General features: G+C 46.4%; 1 protein-coding gene across 1 annotated transcript in view; it reads left to right on the forward strand.

Moving 5' to 3' along the window:
- The window catches only part of LOC129867412 (E3 ubiquitin-protein ligase RNF220-like), an 81,884-nt gene that overhangs the window by 34,511 nt on the left and 21,634 nt on the right, over nt 1-25,739 (forward strand). Inside the window, exons 3-7 of the mRNA XM_055940792.1 lie at nt 20,157-20,247; nt 20,810-20,852; nt 20,964-21,056; nt 21,127-21,169; nt 21,533-21,613. Coding sequence (XP_055796767.1) covers nt 20,157-20,247; nt 20,810-20,852; nt 20,964-21,056; nt 21,127-21,169; nt 21,533-21,613 — 351 coding nt within the window. The remainder of the gene's footprint in view (nt 1-20,156; nt 20,248-20,809; nt 20,853-20,963; nt 21,057-21,126; nt 21,170-21,532; nt 21,614-25,739) is intronic.

The following is a 25,739-nucleotide window of genomic DNA, read 5'->3' on the forward strand; positions in this document are numbered from 1 at the left end:
TGCTGATTCATATTAGTCCTGTTTTACTGTTTCCACCCACTCACACCTGTGGTGTATGGAGGACAGGTGTGTGTGTGTGTGTGTGTGTGTGTGTGTGTGTGTGTGTGTGTCTGCATGCGTTCATGCATTTGTGCAATTGTGCATCCGTAACGCGAGGTCCCCTGCTATCTAGTCCCATTGTATGTGAGTGTTCAGGGCCAAAGTGCTTGATACAATCAGCTTTGTAGAATGAGCCTTTCATTTTCCCCCCATTAAGCACTGAGGGAGTGAGGGAATGAGGGAGTGAGGGAGTGAGGGAGGATATTAGAGACACTTATTTCCCTCATATTACACAGACCGACAAAGAATTGGAAAGCAAATCCAAATTTGATAAACTCTCATATCTACTGGATAAAATACCACAGTGTGCCATCACAGCAACAAGATTTGTGACCTGTTGCCACAAGAAAAGGGCAACCAGTGAAGAACAAACAACATTGTAAATACAACCCATATTTATGTTGATTTATTTTCCCTTTTGTACTTTAACTATTTGCACATCATTACAACACTGTATATAGACATAATATTACATTTGAAATGTCCCTATTGCTTTGGAACTGTTGTGATTGTAATGTTTACTATTAATTGTCAATTTCACTTTTTTTTATGATCTATTTCACTTGCTTTGCCAATGTAAACATATGTTTCCCATGCCAATAAAGCCCCTTAATTGAAATTGAATTGAGAGACAGAGAGAGACCAGAAGTGTGTGTTAATAAGTGGGTAGATAAATGGGGATCTGTATTTTAAGAGCCTATCTAATTAGCGCATAACGAGGGGCTTTGATGACTCTATTAGCCTCTTAATGCCACCTCGTCCAGACCCACTCAGGTCACACACACACACACACACACACACACACACACACACACACACACACACACACACACACACACACACACACGCACACACTTTATTGCCAAGAGAGAAATGTCTTTCTTTCAGGTGCAGGGACTGGGAGACTCACAGTTCAGATAAGTAGAGGAGTTGACCATGGTTTATAGCCAGATGGTAGAGTTATCATGACAGTAGACATCGGGATCCAACTGTCACTGTAGGATCTATGATCAGATGCTACATTTGATTTCCCTTTCAATCTCCTTTACTGTCACACGAGTGCAAGTGTAAAGGATTTGAGTTACAGGCCCCAGGTGAACACTAGTCAGCGTATGTACCATAACTGTCACCTAGCCTGGGACAGCTGTTAGCGCTCAGACAGTAAACCGGTTTATACACTATATGACCAAAATGATGTGGGCACCTGCTCGTCAAACATCTCATTCCAAAATCATGGGCATTAACATGGAGTTGGTCCCCCCCCCTTTGCTGCTATAACAGCCTCCACTCTTCTGGGAAGGCTTTCCACTAGATGTTGGAACATTGCTGCAGGGACTTGCTTCCATTCAGCGACAATAGCATTAGTGAGATCGGACACTGATGTCGGGTGATGTTGCCTGGCTCGCATTTGGCATTTCAATTCATCCCAAAGGTGTTTGATGGAGTTGATGTCAGGGCTCTGTGCAGGCTAGTCAAATTCTTCCACACCGATCTCGACAAACCATTTCTGTATGGACCTCTCCTTGTGCATGGGGGTATTGTCATGGTGAAACAGGAAAGGGCCTTCCCCAAACTGTTGCCAAAAAGTTGGAAGCACAGAATTGTCTAGAATGTCATTGTATGCTGTAGCATTAAGATTTCCCTTCACTGGAACTAAGGGGCCTAACCCAAACATGAAAAACAGCCCAGACCATTATTCCTCCTCCACAAAACTTTCCAGTTGGCACTATCCATTGGGGCAGGTAGCGTTCTCCTGGCATCTGCAAAACCTAGATTTGTACGTCGGACTGCCAGATGGTGAAGCGTGATTCATCACCCCGGAGAATGTGTTTTCACTGTTCCAGCGGATGAGTTGTTGTTGCTCCTAGACGTTTCCACTTCACAATAACAGCCCTTACAGTGGACCGGGGCAGCTCTAGCAGGGCAGACATTTGATGAACTGACTTGTTGTAAAGGTGGCATCCTATGACAGTGCCACGCTGAAAGTCATTTAGCTCTTCAGAAAGGCCATTCTACTGCTGTGAGTCTTCCTGGGTAAGTCTCTAAGCTTTCCACACCTGGATTGTGCAACTTTTGCTCATTTATTCTTCAAGCTCTGACAAATTGGTTGCTGATCATTGCTAGACAACTATTTTCAGGTCTTGCCATAGATTTTCAAGTAGATTTAATTCAAAACTGTAACTTGGCCACTCAGGACCATTCACTGTCTTCTTGATAAGCAACTCCAGTGTAGATTTGGCCTTGTATTTTAGGTTAATGTCCTGCAGAAAGGTGAATTAATCTCCCAGTGTCTGGTGGAAAGCAAACTGAACTTGGTTATCTTCTATGATTTTGCCTGTGCTTAGCTTTATTCCATACATATTTTTATCCTGAAAAACTCCCCAGTCATTAATGATTACAAGCATACCCTTAACATGATGCAGCCACCACTATGCTTGAAAATATGGAGAGTGGTACAATGTGTTGTATAGGACTTTCCCCTAACATAACACTTTGTTTCTAGGACAAAAAGTGAACTGCTTTGCCACATGTTTTGCAGTATTACATAGTGCCTTGTTGCAAACAGGGTGTATGTTTTGCAGTATTACATAGTGCCTTGTTGCAAACAGGGTGTATGTTTTGCAGTATTACATAGTGCCTTGTTGCAAACAGGGTGTATGTTTTGCAGTATTACATAGTGCCTTGTTGCAAACAGGGTGTATGTTTTGCAGTATTACATAGTGCCTTGTTGCAAACAGGGTGTATGTTTTGCAGTATTACATAGTGCCTTGTTGCAAACAGGGTGTATGTTTTGCAGTATTACATAGTGCCTTGTTGCAAACAGGGTGTATGTTTTGCAGTATTACATAGTGCCTTGTTGCAAACAGGGTGTATGTTTTGCAGTATTACATAGTGCCTTGTTGCAAACAGGGTGTATGTTTTGAAAAATGTGTTTTCTTTCTCTTCACTCTGTCAATAGGTTAGTATTGTGGAGTAACTACAATGTTGTTGATCCATCCTTAGTTTTCTCCTGTTAGATTAATTCAACTCTGTAACTGTTTTAAAGTCAGCATTGGCAACATGGTAAAATCCCTGAGCGGTTTCCTTCCTCTCTGGCGACTGAGTTAGGAAGGACGCCTGTATCTTTGTAGTGACTGGGTTTATTGATACACCATCCAAAGTGTAATTCATAACTTCAGCATGCTCAAATGGATATTCAGTGTCTGTTCTTTTTTTCTCTCACTTATCTGCCAATAGGTGTCATTCTTTACAAGGCATTGGATAAACTCCCTGGTCTTTGTGGTTGAATCTGTGTTTGAAATTCACTGCTCGACTGAGGGATGTTACAGATAATTGTATGTGTGGGACACAGAAATTAGGTAGTCATGTTAAATACTATTAAATACCATTGCACACATATTCCATGCAACTTATTAAATGACTTGTTGAGCACATTTATACTCCTGAACATATTTAGGCTTGCCATAACAAAGGGTTTGAATACTTACTTATTTTCTCAAGACATTCCAGCTTTTCATTATTTATTCATTTGTTTTATTTCAGGCTGTAACACAACCAAATGTGGAAAAAGTCAATGGGTGCGAATAGTCACTGTAGCTGACTATTGCTACTCTTATCTAAGATGAGCTAGCTAACTATCTCGCATAAGGGAGAGTAAAAGCTCAGTTGGGAGAGTAAAAGCTTTCAATTCAATGGTGATCTGTTTCAAGTTGTGGGCACAGGGATGAATGAATGCCACCAGGGGGGAAAGACAGACAAACAGCCAAAGATAAATATGCTGCTGAAATGACCAAGAAGGCAGTACGTTCAAACACAGATCACTGTAATTCATTCCATACACGTTTACAACATTCATTTCATTTGATTAATGTTGAATTACTAACTAACAATGGAATGTTCCTCAATAAAATGCAAGAAGTTGGGCCTTTAAACGGGTTTCCCAACTCCTGTTGTTACGCTCGTTGATAGACGGAGACCAAGGCGCAGTGTGGTAAGCCTACATCTTTCTTTGTTAAGATGAACAACAACAAAACAACAAAAGAATAAACGAACGTAACGTTCTACATGCTACCTAGTAACTGTGCAAAAAACAAGATCCCACAAACTCAGGTGGAAAACAGGCTGCCTAAGTATGATCCCCAATCGCTAGACAGCTGCCTCTGATTGGGAACCATACCCGGCCAACAACGAAGTTGGAACACATTTGCCCACCCAAGTCACACCCTGACCTAACCAAATAGAGAATAAAAAGGCTCTCTAATGTCAGGGAGTGACACCCGTGGCACTTTTTGCAGTACCTTTTTATGTGTAATGTGTATATTGAACTGTATTCCTATCGTGTAATATTGTGTAGGACTATAAAAGTACCATGTATGTAAAGTGTATAAATACTGTATTATGTAACAAAATATCTGTAAAAACCTAAAATGGAAAACAAAGTTACCTTTGTCCTCCTAAGAGGGGTGGGATGGGCCAATAAAATACATACAAATTAAGAGTGTAAGTAGGGTTAGGCTGGTGAGTTTCCCCTGTATAGAGTGGTGTTAGGCTGGTGAGTTACCCCTGTATAGAGTAGGGTTAGGCTGGTGAGTTACCCCTGTAGAGTGGGGTTAGGCTGGTGAGTTACCCTTGTATAGAGTGGGGTTAGGCTGGTGAGTTACCCCTGTATAGAGTAGGGTTAGGCTGGTGAGTTACCCCTGTATAGAGTGGGGTTAGGCTGGTGAGTTACCCTTGTATAGAGTGGGGTTAGGCTGGTGAGTTACCCCTGTATAGAGTGGGGTTAGGCTGGTGAGTTACCCCTGTAAAGAGTGGGGTTAGGGTGGTGAGTTACCCCTGTATAGAGTAGGGTTAGGCTGGTGAGTTACCCCTGTATAGAGTGGTGTTAGGATGGTGAGTTACCCCTGTATAGAGTAGGGTTAGGCTGGTGAGTTACCCCTGTATAGAGTGGGGTTAGGCTGGTGAGTTACCCTTGTATAGAGTGGGGTTAGGCTGGTGAGTTACCCCTGTATAGAGTAGGGTTAGGCTGGTGAGTTACCCTTGTATAGAGTGGGGTTAGGGTGGTGAATTACCCCTGTATAGACTGGGGTTAGGCTGGTGAGTTACCCCTGTATAGAGTGGGGTTAGGCTGGTGAGTTACCCCTGTAAAGAGTGGGGTTAGGGTGGTGAGTCACCCCTGTATAGAGTGGGGTTAGGCTGGTGAGTCACCCCTGTATAGAGTGGGGTTAGGCTGGTGAGTCACCCCTGTATAGAGTGGGGTTAGGCTGGTGAGTTACCCCTGTATAGAGTGGGGTTAGGATGGTGAGTTACCCCTGTGTAGAGTGGGGTTAGGATGGTGAGTTACCCCTGTAAAGAGTGGGGTTAGGGTGGTGAGTCACCCCTGTATAGAGTGGGGTTAGGCTGGTGAGTCACCCCTGTATAGAGTGGGGTAGGCTGGTGAGTCACCCCTGTATAGAGTGGGGTTAGGCTGGTGAGTTACCCCTGTATAGAGTGGGGTTAGGATGGTGAGTTACCCCTGTGTAGAGTGGGGTTAGGATGGTGAGTTACCCCTGTGTAGAGTGGGGTTAGGATGGTGAGTTACACCTGTATAGAGTGGGGTTAGGCTGGTGAGTTAAACCTGTATAGAGTGGGGTTAGGCTGGTGAGTTACCCCTGTGTAGAGGGGGGTTAGGATGGTGAGTTACCCCTGTGTAGAGGGGGGTTAGGATGGTGAGTTACCCCTGTGTAGAGTGGGGTTAGGATGGTGAGTTACCCCTGTGTAGAGTGGGGTTAGGATGGTGAGTTACCCCTGTGTAGAGTGGGGTTAGGATGGTGAGTTACCCCTGTGTAGAGTGGGGTTAGGATGGTGAGTTACCCCTGTGTAGAGTGGGGTTAGGCTGGTGAGTTACCCCTGTATAGAGTGGGGTTAGGCTGGTGAGTTACCCCTGTATAGAGTGGGGTTAGGCTGGTGAGTTACCCCTGTATAGAGGGGGGTTAGGATGGTGAGTTACCCCTGTATAGAGGGGGGTTAGGATGGTGAGTTACCCCTGTATAGAGGGGGGTTAGGATGGTGAGTTACCCCTGTATAGAGTGGGGTTAGGATGGTGAGTTACCCCTGTATAGAGTGGGGTTAGGATGGTGAGTTACCCCTGTATAGAGTGGGGTTAGGATGGTGAGTTACCCCTGTATAGAGTGGGGTTAGGATGGTGAGTTACCCCTGTATAGAGTGGGGTTAGGATGGTGAGTTACCCCTGTATAGAGTGGGGTTAGGATGGTGAGTTACCCCTCTATAGAGTGGTGTTAGGGTGGTGAGTTAACCCTGTGTAGAGTGGTGTTAGGGTGGTGAGTTAACCCTGTGTAGAGTGGTGTTAGGGTGGTGAGTTAACCCTGTGTAGAGTGGTGTTAGGGTGGTGAGTTACCCCTGTGTAGAGTGGTGTTAGGGTGGTGAGTTACCCCTGTGTAGAGTGGTGTTAGGGTGGTGAGTTACCCCTGTGTAGAGTGGTGTTAGGGTGGTGAGTTAACCCTGTATAGAGTGGTGTTAGGGTGGTGAGTTACCCCTGTATAGAGTGGTTTTTAGGGTGGTGAGTTACCCCTGTATAGAGTGGTGTTAGGGTGGTGAGTTACCCCTGTAGAGAGTGGTGTTAGGGTGGAGAGTTACCCCTGTAGAGAGTGGTTTTAGGGTGGTGAGTTACCCCTGTGTAGAGTGGTGTTAGGGTGGTGAGTTACCCCTGTAGAGAGTGGTGTTAGGGTGGTGAGTTACCCCTGTAGAGAGTGGTGTTAGGGTGGTGAGTTAACCCTGTAGAGAGTGGTGTTAGGGTGGTGTGTTACCCCTCTATAGAGTGGTGTTAGGGTGGTGAGTTAACCCTGTAGAGAGTGGTGTTAGGGTGGTGAGTTAACCCTGTAGAGAGTGGTGTTAGGGTGGAGAAAGACAGATGGACAGACGAACTAGGGTGGAAAGACAGACGGACAGACGGACTGAGAGAGAGAGAAAGACAGACGGACAGACGGACTGAGAGAGAGAGAAAGACAGACGGAGAGAGAGAGAGAGAGAGAGAGAAAGACAGACGGACAGACGGAGAGAGAGAGAGAGAAAGACAGACGGACAGACGGAGAGAGAGAGAGAGAGAAAGACAGACGGAGAGAGAGAGAGACAGACGGACAGACGGAGAGAGAGAGAGACAGACGGACAGACGGAGAGAGAGAAAGACAGACGGACAGACGGAGAGAGAGAGAGAGAAAGACAGACGGACAGACCGAGAGAGAGAGAGAGAAAGACAGACGGACAGACGGAGAGAGAGAGAGAGAAAGACAGACGGACAGACAGAGAGAGAGAGAGAAAGACAGACGGACAGACGGAGAGAGAGAGAGAGAGAAAGACAGACGGAGAGAGAGAGAGACAGACGGACAGACGGAGAGAGAGAGAGACAGACGGACAGACGGAGAGAGAGAAAGACAGACGGACAGACGGGGAGAGAGAGAGAGAGAGAGAAAGACAGACGGACAGACGGAGAGAGAGAGAGAGAGAGAAAGACAGACGGACAGACGGAGAGAGAGAGAGAGAGAGAAAGACAGACGGAGAGAGAGAGAGACAGACGGACAGACGGAGAGAGAGAGAGACAGACGGACAGACGGAGAGAGAGAGAGACAGACGGACAGACGGAGAGAGAGAGAGAGAGAAAGACAGACGGACAGACGGAGAGAGAGAGAGAGAGAAAGACAGACGGACAGACGGAGAGAGAAAGACAGACGGACAGACGGAGAGAGAGAGAGAGAGAGAAAGACAGACGGACAGACGGAGAGAGAGAGAGAGAGAGAAAGACAGACGGACAGACGGAGAGAGAGAGAAAGACAGACGGACAGACGGAGAGAGAGAGAAAGACAGACGGACAGACGGAGAGAGAGAGAAAGACAGACGGACGGACAGACGGAGAGAGAGAGAAAGACAGACGGACAGACGGAGAGAGAGAGAAAGACAGACGGACAGACGGAGAGAGAGAGAGAGAGACAGACGGACAGACGGAGAGAGAGAGAGAGAAAGACAGACGGACAGACGGAGAGAGAGAGAGACAGACGGACAGACGGAGAGAGAGAAAGACAGACGGACAGACGGAGAGAGAGAAAGACAGACGGACAGACGGAGAGAGAGAGAGACAGACGGACAGACGGAGAGAGAGAGAGAGAAAGACAGACGGACAGACGGAGAGAGAGAGAGAGAGAAAGACAGACAGAGAGAGAGAGAGAGAGAGAGAGAAAGACAGACGGACAGACGGAGAGAGAGAGAGAGAGAGAGAAAGACAGACGGACAGACGGAGAGAGAGAGAGAGAGAGAAAGACAGACGGACAGACGGAGAGAGAGAGAGAGAGAGAAAGACAGACGGACAGACGGAGAGAGAGAGAGAGAGAGAAAGACAGACGGACAGACGGAGAGAGAGAGAGAGAAAGACAGACGGACAGACGGACTGAGAGAGAGAGAAAGACAGACGGACAGACGGACTGAGAGAGAGAGAAAGACAGACGGAGAGAGAGAGAAAGACAGACGGACAGACGGAGAGAGAGAGAGAGAAAGACAGACGGACAGACGGAGAGAGAGAGAGAGAAAGACAGACGGACAGACGGAGAGAGAGAGAGAGAAAGACAGACGGAGAGACAGAGAGAGAGAGAGAAAGACAGACGGAGAGAGAGAGAGACAGACGGACAGACGGAGAGAGAGAAAGACAGACGGACAGACGGAGAGAGAGAGAGAGAAAGACAGACGGACAGACGGAGAGAGAGAGAGAGAAAGACAGACGGACAGACGGAGAGAGAGAGAGAGAAAGACAGACGGACAGACGGAGAGAGAGAGAGAGAAAGACAGACGGACAGACGGAGAGAGAGAGAGACAGACGGACAGACGGAGAGAGAGAGAGACAGACGGAGAGAGAGAGAGACAGACGGACAGACGGAGAGAGAGAGAGAGAGAAAGACAGACGGACAGACGGACTGAGAGAGAGAGAGAGAAAGACAGACGGACAGACGGAGAGAGAGAGAGAGAGAGAAAGACAGACGGACAGACGGAGAGAGAAAGACAGACGGACAGACGGAGAGAGAGAGAGAGAGAGAAAGACAGACGGACAGACGGAGAGAGAGAGAGAGAGAGAAAGACAGACGGACAGACAGAGAGAGAGAGAGAGAGAAAGACAGACGGAGAGAGAGAGAGACAGACGGACAGACGGAGAGAGAGAAAGACAGACGGACAGACGGAGAGAGAGAGAGAGAAAGACAGACGGACAGACGGAGAGAGAGAGAGAGAAAGACAGACGGACAGACGGAGAGAGAGAGAGAGAAAGACAGACGGACAGACAGAGAGAGAGAGAAAGACAGACGGACAGACGGAGAGAGAGAGAGAGAAAGACAGACGGACAGACGGAGAGAGAGAGAGACAGACGGACAGACGGAGAGAGAGAGAGACAGACGGAGAGAGAGAGAGACAGACGGACAGACGGAGAGAGAGAGAGAGAAAGACAGACGGACAGACGGAGAGAGAGAGAGAGAGAAAGACAGACGGACAGACGGAGAGAGAGAGAGAGAGAGAGAAAGACAGACGGACAGACGGAGAGAGAGAGAGAGAGAGAAAGACAGACGGACAGACGGAGAGAGAGAGAAAGACAGACGGACAGACGGAGAGAGAGAGAAAGACAGACGGACAGACGGAGAGAGAGAGAAAGACAGACGGACAGACGGAGAGAGAGAGAAAGACAGACGGACGGACAGACGGAGAGAGAGAGAGAAAGACAGACGGACAGACGGAGAGAGAGAGAGAGAAAGACAGACGGACAGACAGAGAGAGAGAGAGAAAGACAGACGGAGAGAGAGAGAGACAGACGGACAGACGGAGAGAGAGAAAGACAGACGGACAGACGGAGAGAGAGAGAGAGAAAGACAGACGGACAGACGGAGAGAGAGAGAGAGAAAGACAGACGGACAGACGGAGAGAGAGAGAGAGAAAGACAGACGGACAGACGGAGAGAGAGAGAGAGAAAGACAGACGGACAGACGGAGAGATAGAGAGAGAAAGACAGACGGACAGACGGAGAGAGAGAGAGACAGACGGACAGACGGAGAGAGAGAAAGACAGACGGACAGACGGAGAGAGAGAGAGACAGACGGACAGATGGAGAGAGAGAGAGAAAGACAGACGGACAGACGGAGAGAGAGAGAGAGAGACAGACAGAGAGAGAGAGAGAAAGACAGACGGACAGACGGACAGACGGAGAGAGAGAGAAAGACAGACGGACAGACGGAGAGAGAGAGAGAGAGAGAAAGACAGACGGACAGACGGAGAGAGAGAGAGAGAGAGAAAGACAGACGGACAGACGGAGAGAGAGAGAGAGAGAAAGACAGACGGACAGACGGAGAGAGAGAGAGAGAGAGAGAAAGACAGACGGACAGACGGAGAGAGAGAGAGAGAGAGAAAGACAGACGGACAGACAGAGAGAGAGAGAGAGAGAAAGACAGACGGACAGACGGAGAGAGAGAGAGAGAGAGAAAGACAGACGGACAGACGGAGAGAGAGAGAGAGAGAGAGAGAAAGACAGACGGACAGACGGAGAGAGAGAGAGAGAGAAAGACAGACGGACAGACGGAGAGAGAGAGAGAGAGAGAGAGAAAGACAGACGGACAGACGGAGAGAGAGAGAGAGAGAGAGAGAGAGAAAGACAGACGGACAGACGGAGAGAGAGAGAGAGAGAGAGAGAAAGACAGACGGACAGACGGAGAGAGAGAGAGAGAGAGAAAGACAGACGGACAGACGGAGAGAGAGAGAGAGAGAGAGAGAAAGACAGACGGACAGACGGAGAGAGAGAGAGAGAGAGAAAGACAGACGGACAGACGGAGAGAGAGAGAGAGAGAGAGAAAGACAGACGGACAGACGGAGAGAGAGAGAGAGAGAGAAAGACAGACGGACAGACGGAGAGAGAGAGAGAGAGAAAGACAGACGGACAGACGGAGAGAGAGAGAGAGAGAGAAAGACAGACGGACAGACGGAGAGAGAGAGAGAGAAAGACAGACAGAGAGAGAGAGAGAGAGAAAGACAGACGGACAGACGGAGAGAGAGAGAGAGAGAGAAAGACAGACGGACAGACAGAGAGAGAGAGAGAGAGACAGACGGACAGACGGAGAGAGAGAGAGAGAGAGAAAGACAGACGGACAGACAGAGAGAGAGAGAGAGAAAGACAGACGGACAGACAGAGAGAGAGAGAGAGAGAAAGACAGACGGACAGACGGAGAGAGAGAGAGAGAGAGAAAGACAGACGGACAGACGGAGAGAGAGAGAGAGAGAGAAAGACAGACGGACAGACGGAGAGAGAGAGAGAGAGAGAAAGACAGACGGACAGACGGAGAGAGAGAGAGAGAGAGAAAGACAGACGGACAGACGGAGAGAGAGAGAGAGAAAGACAGACGGACAGACGGAGAGAGAGAGAGAGAGAGAGAGAAAGACAGACGGACAGACGGAGAGAGAGAGAGAGAGAGAGAGAAAGACAGACGGACAGACGGAGAGAGAGAGAGAGAGAGAGAGAAAGACAGACGGACAGACGGAGAGAGAGAGAGAGAGAGAGAGAGAAAGACAGACGGACAGACAGAGAGAGAGAGAGAGAGAGAGAGAGAAAGACAGACGGACAGACGGAGAGAGAGAGAGAGAGAGAGAGAAAGACAGACGGACAGACAGAGAGAGAGAGAAAGACAGACGGACAGACGGAGAGAGAGAGAGAGAGAGAGAGAAAGACAGACGGACAGACGGAGAGAGAGAGAGAGAGAGAAAGACAGACGGACAGACAGAGAGAGAGAGAGAGAGAAAGACAGACGGACAGACGAGAGAGAGAGAGAGAGAAAGACAGACGGACAGACGGAGAGAGAGAGAGAGAGAGAGAAAGACAGACGGACAGACGGAGAGAGAGAGAGAGAGAGAAAGACGGAGAGAGAGAGAGAGAAAGACAGACGGAGAGAGAGAGAGAGAAAGACAGACGGAGAGAGAGAGAGAGAAAGACAGACAGAGAGAGAGAGAGAAAGACAGACGGAGAGACGGAGAGAGAGAGAGAGAAAGACAGACGGACAGACGGAGAGAGAGAGAGAGAAAGACAGACGGAGAGAGAGAGAGAGAGAGAAAGACAGACGGACAGACGGAGAGAGAGAGAGAGAAAGACAGACGGACAGACGGAGAGAGAGCGAGAGAAAGACAGACGGACAGACGGAGAGAGAGAGAGAGAAAGACAGACGGACAGACGGAGAGAGAGAGAGAGAAAGACAGACGGAGAGAGAGAGAGAGAAAGACAGACGGAGAGAGAGAGAGAGAGAAAGACAGACGGAGAGAGAGAGAGAGAGAAAGACAGACGGACAGACGGAGAGAGAGAGAGAGAAAGACAGACGGACAGACGGAGAGAGAGAGAGAGAAAGACAGACGGACAGACGGAGAGAGAGAGAGAGAGAAAGACAGACGGACAGACGGAGAGAGAGAGAGAGAGAAAGACAGACGGACAGACGGAGAGAGAGAGAGAGAGAAAGACAGACGGACAGACGGAGAGAGAGAGAGAGAGAAAGACAGACGGACAGACGGAGAGAGAGAGAGAGAGAAAGACAGACGGACAGACGGAGAGAGAGAGAAAGACAGACGGACAGACGGAGAGAGAGAGAGAGAGACAGACGGACAGACGGAGAGAGAGAGAGAGAAAGACAGACGGACAGACGGAGAGAGAGAGAGAGAAAGACAGACGGACAGACGGAGAGAGAGAGAGAAAGACAGACGGACAGACGGAGAGAGAGAGAGAAAGACAGACGGACAGACGGAGAGAGAGAGAGAAAGACAGACGGACAGACGGAGAGAGAGAGAGAGAGAGAAAGACAGACGGACAGACGGAGAGAGAGAGAGAGAAAGACAGACGGACAGACGGAGAGAGAGAGAGAGAAAGACAGACGGACAGACGGAGAGAGAGAGAGAGAAAGACAGACGGACAGACGGAGAGAGAGAGAGAGAAAGACAGACGGACAGACGGAGAGAGAGAGAGAGAAAGACAGACGGACAGACGGAGAGAGAGAGAGAGAAAGACAGACGGACAGACGGAGAGAGAGAGAGAGAAAGACAGACGGACAGACGGAGAGAGAGAGAGAGAAAGACAGACGGACAGACGGAGAGAGAGAGAGAGAAAGACAGACGGACAGACGGAGAGAGAGAGAGAGAGAGAAAGACAGACGGGCAGACGGAGAGAGAGAGAGAGAGAGAAAGACAGACGGACAGACGGAGAGAGAGAGAGAGAGAGAAAGACAGACGGACAGACGGAGAGAGAGAGAGAGAAAGACAGACGGACATACGGAGAGAGAGAGAGAGAAAGACAGACGGAGAGACGGAGAGAGAGAAAGACAGACGGACAGACGGAGAGAGAGAGAGAGAGAGAAAGACAGACGGACAGACGGAGAGAGAGAGAGAGAAAGACAGACGGACATACGGAGAGAGAGAGAGAGAAAGACAGACGGAGAGACGGAGAGAGAGAAAGACAGACGGACAGACGGAGAGAGAGAGAGAGAAAGACAGACGGAGAGACGGAGAGAGAGAGAGAGAAAGACAGACGGAGAGACGGAGAGAGAGAGAGAGAAAGACAGACGGAGAGACGGAGAGAGAGAGAGAGAAAGACAGACGGAGAGACGGAGAGAGAGAGAAAGACAGACGGAGAGAGAGAGAAAGACAGACGGAGAGACGGAGAGAGAGAGAAAGACAGACGGAGAGACGGAGAGAGAGAGAAAGACAGACGGAGAGACGGAGAGAGAGAGAAAGACAGACGGAGAGACGGAGAGAGAGAGAAAGACAGACGGAGAGACGGAGAGAGAGAGAAAGACAGACAGACAGACGGAGAGAGAAATACAGACAGACAGACGGAGAGAGAAATACAGACAGACAGACGGAGAGAGAAATACAGACAGAGGAAGAGACAGAGAAGATAGAGAAAGAGGTTTGTAATGTTGTTTGGAGTTCTTTGTTCCGATTGACCCGTGGTCAAAAGACCTTATTATTGATCTGGCGGTCATCAGAGAAGGGCTATGGGGCTGAGGTTGTTCACAATGAGTCAATTTGAGGTCTGATTTGAGGTTGAATTCAACTAGGAGTTGAAAAGAGGAGCACAGCTGCTCAGCTCAAAGCAAAAAGTTGCTTAGATGCACTTGCACACCCACAACACAGACACACCACACACACACACACACACACACACACACACACACACACACACACACACACACACACACACACACACACACACACACACACACAGACACACACACACAGCCACACACACCACAGACACACCACACACACACAGACACACCACACACACCACACACGTGGTGTGTCTGTGTGTGTGTGGTGTGTCTGTGTGTGTGTGGTGTGTCTGTGTGTGTGTGTGTGTGTGTGTGTGTGTGGCTGTGTGTGTGTGTGTGTGTGTGTGTGTGTGTGTGTGTGTGTGTGTGTGTGTGTGTGTGTGTGTGTGTGTGTGTGTGTGTGTGTGTGTGTTGTGGGTGTGCAAGTGATTCTAAGCAACTTTTTGCTTTGAGCTGAGCAGCTGTGCTCCTCTTTTCAACTAGTTGAATTCAACCTCAAATCAAATCTTTCTCTCTCCGTCTGTCTGTCTGTCTTTCTCTCTCCGTCTGTCTGTCTGTCTTTCTCTCTCCGTCTGTCTGTCTGTCTTTCTCTCTCTTTCTCTCTCCGTCTGTCTGTCTGTCTTTCTCTCTCCGTCTGTCTGTCTGTCTTCCTCTCTCCGTCTGTCTGTCTGTCTTTCTCTCTCCGTCTGTCTGTCTGTCTGTCTTTCTCTCTCCGTCTGTCTGTCTGTCTTTCTCTCTCCGTCTGTCTGTCTGTCTTTCTCTCTCCGTCTGTCTCACACACACACACACACACACACACACACACACAGACACAGACACAGACACAGACACAGACACAGACACACAGACACACAGACACACAGACACACAGACACACAGACACACAGACACACAGACACACAGACACACAGACACACAGACACACAGACACAGACACACAGACACACAGACACAGACACACAGACACACAGACACACAGACACACAGACACACAGACACACAGACACACAGACACACAGACACACAGACACACAGACACACAGACACACAGACACAGACACACAGACACACAGACACAGACACACAGACACACAGACACACAGACACACAGACACACAGACACACAGACACACAGACACAGACACACAGACACACAGACACAGACACACAGACACAGACACACAGACACAGACACAGACACACAGACACAGACACACAGACACAGACACAGACACACACACACCCACAACACAGACACACACACACCCACAACACAGACACACACACACCCACAACACAGACACACACACACCCACAACACAGACACACACACACCCACAACACAGACACACATATACTTGACCTTGTAGGCCTACAGTATAAACACAGAAACACAGTTTTACTTGTTATTGTTTGGTTCCTTATTGTGACTTCCAGCTGCAGTCCTCCATGTGCACTTCTAATGTACAATGTAGACATAAGGCCCTTCAACAATGACTTAATACATTCTTTATTAATCAATGAATAATCATTACAGTCCTGATGAGACATTGATTCAAGGCAGTGAGTAAGTGTGGTGGTAAGGGGGGTGGTGGTGGGGTATCCTTAGGACATTATACACAATGGATTGGGCAGTGTGAGGTGAAACTGGGAACTAGGGCCCACGGGGTTCTGGTTAAATGTAGTCGAGTGAATAGGGTGTAGGTTGCCATTTGGGACTCGGAGGATGTGTTTATTACGGTAATTGTCCAGTGAAACGAGTTACGGAAAGGGATTTCCCAACATTCCATTTGCTTTTGTTTTGTACTGTATTCCCGGGGAATTCTGGGATGAATAAAAATGCTAAAAAAAACTACCAAACTTTTAAAAATCAGAAAAGGGAAATGATTCTCCTCAGCAGATGTATTAGTAGCAACATGGCCTAAGGTCTATTATGTTACTGTATTAGTAACAACATGACCTATTATGTTACTGTACTAGTAGCAACATGACCTATTATGTTAATGTATTAGTAACAACATGGCCTATTATGTTACTGTATTAGTAACAACATGGTCTATTATGTTACTGTATTAGTAACAACATGGTCTATTATGTTACTGTATTAGTAACAACATGGTCTATTATGTTACTGTATTAGTAACAACATGGTCTATTATGTTACTGTATTAGTAACAACATGGCCTATTATGTTACTGTATTAGTAACAACATGGTCTATTATGTTACTGTACTAGTAACAACATGGCCTATTATGTTAATGTATTATTAACATGGCCTATTATGTTAATGTATTATTAACAACATGGTCTATTATGTTACTGTATTAGTAACAACATGGCCTATTATGTTAATGTATTAGTAACAACATGGCCTATTATGTTAATGTATTAGTAACAACATGGTCTATTATGTTAATGTATTATTAACAACATGGTCTATTATGTTAATGTATTAGTAACAACATGGTCTATTATGTTAATGTATTATTAACAACATGGTCTATTATGTTACTGTACTAGTAACGACATGGTCTATTATGTTAATGTATTATTAACAACATGGCCTATTATGTTAATGTATTATTAACAACATGGCCTATTATGTTAATGTACTAGTAACAACATGGTCTATTATGTTAATGTATTATTAACATGGCCTATTATGTTAATGTATTATTAACATGGCCTATTATGTTAATGTATTATTAACATGGCCTATTATGTTAATGTATTATTAACATGGCCTATTATGTTAATGTATTATTAACATGGCCTATTATGTTAATGTATTATTAACATGGCCTATTATGTTAATGTATTGGCAACAACATGGTCTATTATGTTAATGTAGGAATAACAAAATGGTCTATTATGGTATTGTATTAGTAACAACATTGCATATTATTTTAATGTGTTATTAACATGGCCTATTATGTTAATGTATTAGTAACAACATGGCCTATTATGTTAATGTATTATTAACAACATGGCCTATTATGTTAATGTATTATTAACAACATGGCCTATTATGTTACTGTATTGTTAACAACATGGCCTATTATGTTAATGTATTATTAACAACATGGCCTATTATGTTACTGTATTGTTAACAACATGGCCTATTATGTTACTGTATTATTAACAACATGGCCTATTATGTTAATTAGTAACATGCCATATTATGTTAATTAGTAGTGACATGCCTATGGTACTGTTCATTAAATAGTGTAGGCCATTATTCCCCCAATAAAAACAAAAGGCGGCCTACTTAGTTCTCCTCCACCCTCTACTTCAGAGAGGGTGTATTTGTCCCAAATGACAACCTATTCCCTACATAGTGCCCTACTTTTGACCATGATCCATACGGTTCTGGTAAAAGGTAGTGCACTAGGACACAGCCTGTGCTGCATGTAGGAAGAGAAGGGCTGAGTAATATCCTTTAATATCCTTGATGTGATGTTTTCAATAGGAAGCAGGTTGTTGTGGTAGACCGGAAAGGGCAGGCACAGGTGTGGTGGGAGCCAAGGACTTATATGACTCAGGTCTCCTCTGAACGCTTGCCAACTACAGCCCACACAATCCTACTCCCCCCCCCCCCCCCCCCCCCCCCCCCTTCCTTCCAGTAGCCGAGTGATGACTGATGAACGAGGACAGCAGCGCAAGACCAGTGAGGGATGGGACCAGTGAGGGATGGGACCAGTGAAGGATGGGACCAGTGAGGGATGGGACCAAATGAGGGAAGGGACCAGTGAAGGATGGGACCAGTGAGGGATGGGACCAGTGAGGGATGGGACCAGTGAGGGATGGGACCAGTGAGGGATGGGTCCAGTGAGGGATGGGACCAGTGAAGGATGGGACCAGTGAGAGATGAGACCAGTGAGGGATGGGACCAGTGAGGGATGGGACCAGTGAGGGATGGGACCAGTGAGGGATGGGACCAGTGAGGGATGGGACCAGTGAGGGATGGGACCAGTGAGGGATGGGACCAGTGAGGGATGGGACCAGTGAGGGATGGGACCAGTGAGGGATGGGACCAGTGAGGGATGGGACCAGTGAGGGATGGGACCAGTGAGGGATTTGACCAGTGAGGGATGGGACCAGTGATGGATGGGACCAGTGAGGAATTAGACCAGTGAGGGATGGTACCAGTGAGAGTGCTACACAGCTATAGCAGCCAGGGGAGAAGAGCTTGAGACAGAGACAGGCAGACAGACTAAAGGAATCCTTCAGCTCCTGTTGAATGGGGAGATGGCTAGCTAGCCTCAGACAGAGAATGAATACTTCACAGCCTGTTGTGTAGCTAGCCTCAGACAGAGAGTGAATACATCACAGCCTGTTATGTAGCGAGACAGAGTGAAGGCTGTGAGAGTGAAGGCTGGTTTACTGCCCCAACCTGTTTTTCGTGTGAGACCCCCGCAGGCTGGAGCACTGCTGAGGCTGGCTGATGCTGACAGGGTTCATCTGGGTCTGGGCAGGGGAGAGGAAAAGAGGGAGGGGGAGGATGTACACAAACACACACACACACATTAACACACACTTCCGTATTCTGTTCTCAGCCATTAAAAGTGCATTTAGTACAGATAAAGACTCATTCTGGGTCCGGGAAACTGGCCCTTACTACTGGAGGCTGCCTGGTAGTGGCCTGCCAGACACAGGTGTCAGGATACTGAAACGGGGGGAGAGAGAGGTTCTAAAAACAGGGACAATAAATCACCTGCAAATCTAATCCCATTCCTCTTATCACGGCGCCATTCAGAGACACTTATCTCTCCAGGTATTGCGCTTATGAATTCAATTTCAGCCCCGAGATTTCATTGTTTACTGACTCCCGTGTGTTTCGGGCTGGAGAGCGCTGAAGGCCCGGGAACACTTGATGCGTGTCGGTAAAACTCATTTAGGCTTCGATGGGTGATGCAAAAAACCTGCGAGGAACACGGAACGACCTGTCTCTTTCCCAAGGACACTGAGCGTCTTTTTGCGATTTGCTGCCATGTGTTATTTAGCAGCCATTCGTCCCTATTTGAGTCTTCATTAGTCATAACTCAGCTGATGTCAGAGGGGACGCCAACCTGCTCCCAGCATGTTGCACCGCATGTCTCTTGTCCTTTATGAGTGTGGCTGGTGTGCTGGACAATAGCTTCCTGAGGACAGAAGAGACAGTGGGGTGCTAGACTTCACGCTTCAGGTCCCTAGGCTCTCAGGTTAGAAATAGCTAGTGTAAACCTGTGATGCTTGGACTGTTTCAGTGTTTTTAATGGTGATGAGTAGGCTAATGAGCCTTTGTTTTTATTCATGTCAAATGTATTCATTTTTATTTATGTCACTGATATTGACCATGCTGTATACTCCGTCATCGTTGGCTATATGACGAGGTTCTTGTCTGATTGTGTTGAGATACAGAGAGAGATATGATGCAGACAGATGGCCTTACTTCTCTACATGTGATTGATGGCTTTCAGGAGTAAATGACCTCATCTACCTGGTCAAATGTTTATTTGGCATACCTCCCATCCTAGCTGTCTGCTTATGGCAGTAATCCAGAAGGGAAACCCAATGGGCCGGGTGGGCCTGGCTAATGTTCCCATTGACAGGCTATGATGCAGGCTCACTGACAGGGTGGTGCTGAGTGTGAGGGGGAGTGGGGTGTGTGTGCGTGCGTACATGTGTACTTGTGTTCATGCATGTTTGTGTGTGTGTGTTAAACTTTATATTTATTTGACACAGACAATTCTAATGAAACTCTCCTCTACTTACTCTGCCTTTCCTCCCTCTCTGTGTCAGTGGGTAAGAGTAATGTCCTGTATGACTCCCTGCCTCTCTGTGTCAGTAGGCAAGAGTAATGTCCTGTATGACTCCCTGCCTCTCTGTGTCAGTAGGTAAGGGTGATGTCCTGTGTGACCCCCAGCCCCTGTATGTGTCAGTAGGTAAGAGTAATGTCCTGTATGACTCTCTGCCCCCAGTGTGTCCAGTGTGCCATGCTGTGTTACCACCAGGTGAGCTACAGGAGCACATGGAGCAGGAGATGGGCAGACTGGCACAGTTGCAAATCAGGTAGCCGTATAGAACAGATATGAGCAGGAGAATAGCAGACTGGCACAGTTCCAAATCACACACACACACACACACACACACACACACACACACACACACACACACACACACACAAAAACACACAGACAACACTAAACAACAATAAAAAACAAACATTAATAAACAACAAACAACACTAAACAACAAATGACAATAAATAACAACAAACAACACTAAACAACAATAAACAACACTAAACAACAATAAACAACACTAAACAACACTAAACAACAATAAACAACACTAAACAACACTAAACAACAAACAACAATTAACAACACTAAACAACAAATAACAATAAATAACAACAAACAACACTAAACAACAACAAACAACACTAAACAACACTAAACAACAATAAACAACAATAAAAAACAACAATTAACAACACTAAACAATAAATAACAATAAATAACAACAATTAACAACACTATACAACACTAAACAACAATAAACAGTGTGAATATTGTAGCATTGGTTTCCTGACCCTCTTTAAGTGTTTCCTCTTTCTTCCTTTTAACAGTACTAATTCAGTGCAGAGGAACCATCCATTAGGAGCTACTAAGGTAAATAATAACACACACACACACACACACACACACACACACACACACACACACACACACACACACACACACACATCTTTCTTTGACTCTGTCCCTGTCCTCTGTCCACAGACCCTCTCACTATCTCTGCACATTAAATGTGAGGGTGGGTCCCCCACCTCTCTCCCCTGCCCTCCTGAAGAGCCCCACTCAGACAGATACAAGGTAGGTTCTTCACTACAAAGACACACACACACACTTCTTTGAAGGTTCTTCAACTCTCCTTTTTCCACAGACGTTTCTGCGTGTGAGGACCAACAGACATACAAGACTGAATGGTATGTGTTCAGAAATACATACGATTTCAAAGACAGATCTGTTGTTGGTTCTGATGGGTGGGTTAGTTGGGTTACTGCTTTTGCATTGGGGTAATTGACTGTAAGATGATGTTCAAAGGCCTATCTACAGCTACAATATATTATGGAGGACATTTTCAAGGGAGGAATGAAAATGGGAGCTTCTATCCTCCCTCTCCTGCATTGAAGATCAGTGAAACCCCACCGATCATTCAAAAAAAGAAACTAGCCTGACTGGGACTCCTGTGACCCCTGTCACTGAGAGCACGGTACCTTTTGACCTAGCACCCACACAAGCAGAGGATCTATTAACCCTTGACCTTTAACCTCTTGATGTGTTAACAGTCGATGACTGGTGCTACGCCAAACCCGCCCCTTTAAGTCCCCACAACAGAAGTCACCTAACCCCAGACTGCAAAAGAACTGGTAAGAGACACAAGACACTATATGGGCGACCTTGTATACCCCAATACTTATATTGAGTACTTTTCCCACCCATTATCACAGACTACACTCACTGACTATTTAGTTTATACGTTATATATTTCAGGGAACAGACTTAGGAGGATGTTCTACCATAAAAACATCAATGAATTTTACACAAGAAAAAATATTTCATACCTTGTAGGTTGTAGTCTGCTGATAGTTCGCCATATCTTACCTGTGCAGAGCATGTGTATGTTTGTCTTACCTGTGTATCTTACCTGTGTATCTTACCTGTGTATCTTACCTGTGTATCTTACCTGTGTATCTTACCTGTGTGTCTTACCTGTGTGTCTTACCTGTGTGTCTTACCTGTGTGTCTTACCTGTGTGTCTTACCTGTGTGTCTTACCTGTGTGTCTTACCTGTGTGTCTTACCTGTGTGTCTTACCTGTGTGTCTTTCCTGTGTGTCTTTCCTGTGTGTCTTTCCTGTGTGTCTTTCCTGTGTGTCTTTCCTGTGTGTCTTTCCTGTGTGTCTTTCCTGTGTGTCTTTCCTGTGTGTCTTTCCTGTGTGTCTTTCCTGTGTGTCTTTCCTGTGTGTCTTTCCTGTGTGTCTTTCCTGTGTGTCTTTCCTGTGTGTCTTTCCTGTGTGTCTTCCCTGTGCACATCGTGTATAACCCAGTAGCTACTCTTGTATCAGTGTTTTGTCCAGTAGCCAGTAGAGAAACATACCATTCCTCTTCCTCTATCTCCAGTGTGTGTTGGTTTTGTTGAGGACTACTGACTTTTATTACAGAAGATACAGTACAGTATAATGAATTTCTAATAAGGCGCTAGGGAGAAGATTGTTCTTCCTACTGTCATCCTGCTGAAACTACGCTCTCCTCTGTATGCAGTCAGGAACAACACAGGTAGTATGTAGTCAGGAACAACACAGGTAGTATGTAGTCAGGAACAACACAGGTAGTATGTAGTCAGGAACAACACAGGTAGTATGTAGTCAGGAACAACACAGGTAGTATGTAGTCAGGAACAACACATGTAGTATGTAGTCAGGAACAACACAGGTAGTATGTAGTCAGGAACAACACAGGTAGTATGTAGTCAGGAACAACACAGGTAGTGTGTAGTCAGGAACAACACAGGTAGTATGCAGTCAGGAACAACACAGGTAGTATGTAGTCAGGAACAACACAGGTAGTGTGTAGTCAGGAACAACACAGGTAGTATGTAGTCAGGAACAACACAGGTAGTGTGTAGTCAGGAACAACACAGGTAGTATGCAGTCAGGAACAACACAGGTAGTATGTAGTCAGGAACAACACAGGTAGTATGCAGTCAGGAACAACACAGGTAGTATGTAGTCAGGAACAACACAGGTAGTGTGTAGTCAGGAACAACACAGGTAGTATGTAGTCAGGAACAACACAGGTAGTGTGTAGTCAGGAACAACACAGGTAGTGTGTAGTCAGGAACAACACAGGCAGGATGCAGTCAGGAACAACACAGGTAGTATGCAGTCAGGAACAACACAGGTAGTATGCAGTCAGGAACAACACAGGTAGTATGCAGTCAGGAACAACACAGGTAGTATGTAGTCAGGAACAACACAGGTAGTATGTAGTCAGGAACAACACAGGTAGTATGCAGTCAGGAACAACACAGGTAGTATGCAGTCAGGAACAGCACAGGTAGTATGTAGTCAGGAACAACACAGGCAGGATCCAGTCAGGAACAACACATGTAGTATGTAGTCAGGAACAACACAGGTAGTGTGTAGTCAGGAACAACACAGGTAGTATGTAGTCAGGAACAACACAGGTAGTATGTAGTCAGGAACAACACATGTAGTATGTAGTCAGGAACAACACATGTAGTATGTAGTCAGGAACAACACAGGTAGTATGTAGTCAGGAACAACACAGGCAGGATCCAGTCAGGAACAACACATGTAGTATGTAGTCAGGAACAACACAGGTAGTATGTAGTCAGGAACAACACAGGTAGTGTGTAGTCAGGAACAACACAGGTAGTGTGTAGTCAGGAACAACACAGGTAGTATGCAGTCAGGAACAACACAGGTAGTATGCAGTCAGGAACAACACAGGTACTATGTAGTCAGGAACAACACAGGTAGTGTGTAGTCAGGAACAACACAGGTACTATGTAGTCAGGAACAACACAGGTACTATGTAGTCAGGAACAACACAGGTACTATGTAGTCAGGAACAACACAGGCAGGATGCAGTCAGGAACAACACAGGTAGTATGTAGTCAGGAACAACACAGGTAGTATGTAGTCAGGAACAACACAGGCAGGATGCAGTCAGGAACAACACAGGTAGTATGTAGTCAGGAACAACACAGGTAGTGTGTAGTCAGGAACAACACAGGTAGTATGTAGTCAGGAACAACACAGGTAGTGTGTAGTCAGGAACAACACAGGTAGTATGTAGTCAGGAACAACACAGGCAGGATGTAGTCAGGAACAACACAGGCAGGATCCAGTCAGGAACAACACATGTAGTATGTAGTCAGGAACAACACAGGTAGTATGTAGTCAGGAACAACACAGGTAGTGTGTAGTCAGGAACAACACATGTAGTATGTAGTCAGGAACAACACAGGTAGTATGTAGTCAGGAACAACACAGGTAGTATGTAGTCAGGAACAACACAGGTAGTATGTAGTCAGGAACAACACAGGCAGGATCCAGTCAGGAACAACACAGGCAGGATCCAGTCAGGAACAACACATGTAGTATGTAGTCAGGAACAACACAGGTAGTATGTAGTCAGGAACAACACAGGTAGTATGTAGTCAGGAACAACACAGGTAGTGTGTAGTCAGGAACAACACATGTAGTATGTAGTCAGGAACAACACAGGTAGTGTGTAGTCAGGAACAACACAGGTAGTGTGTAGTCAGGAACAACACAGGTAGTATGTAGTCAGGAACAACACATGTAGTATGTAGTCAGGAACAACACATGTAGTATGTAGTCAGGAACAACACAGGTAGTATGTAGTCAGGAACAACACAGGCAGGATCCAGTCAGGAACAACACATGTAGTATGTAGTCAGGAACAACACAGGTAGTATGTAGTCAGGAACAACACAGGTAGTGTGTAGTCAGGAACAACACAGGTAGTGTGTAGTCAGGAACAACACAGGTAGTATGCAGTCAGGAACAACACAGGTAGTATGCAGTCAGGAACAACACAGGTACTATGTAGTCAGGAACAACACAGGTAGTGTGTAGTCAGGAACAACACAGGTACTATGTAGTCAGGAACAACACAGGTACTATGTAGTCAGGAACAACACAGGTACTATGTAGTCAGGAACAACACAGGCAGGATGCAGTCAGGAACAACACAGGTAGTATGTAGTCAGGAACAACACAGGTAGTATGTAGTCAGGAACAACACAGGCAGGATGCAGTCAGGAACAACACAGGTAGTATGTAGTCAGGAACAACACAGGTAGTGTGTAGTCAGGAACAACACAGGTAGTATGTAGTCAGGAACAACACAGGTAGTGTGTAGTCAGGAACAACACAGGTAGTATGTAGTCAGGAACAACACAGGCAGGATGTAGTCAGGAACAACACAGGCAGGATCCAGTCAGGAACAACACATGTAGTATGTAGTCAGGAACAACACAGGTAGTATGTAGTCAGGAACAACACAGGTAGTGTGTAGTCAGGAACAACACATGTAGTATGTAGTCAGGAACAACACAGGTAGTATGTAGTCAGGAACAACACAGGTAGTATGTAGTCAGGAACAACACAGGTAGTATGTAGTCAGGAACAACACAGGCAGGATCCAGTCAGGAACAACACAGGCAGGATCCAGTCAGGAACAACACATGTAGTATGTAGTCAGGAACAACACAGGTAGTATGTAGTCAGGAACAACACAGGTAGTATGTAGTCAGGAACAACACAGGTAGTGTGTAGTCAGGAACAACACATGTAGTATGTAGTCAGGAACAACACAGGTAGTGTGTAGTCAGGAACAACACAGGTAGTGTGTAGTCAGGAACAACACAGGTAGTATGTAGTCAGGAACAACACATGTAGTATGTAGTCAGGAACAACACATGTAGTATGTAGTCAGGAACA

Source organism: Salvelinus fontinalis, chromosome 12 (assembly GCF_029448725.1).
Source record: "Salvelinus fontinalis isolate EN_2023a chromosome 12, ASM2944872v1, whole genome shotgun sequence".
Taxonomy (NCBI): Eukaryota; Metazoa; Chordata; class Actinopteri; order Salmoniformes; family Salmonidae; genus Salvelinus; species Salvelinus fontinalis.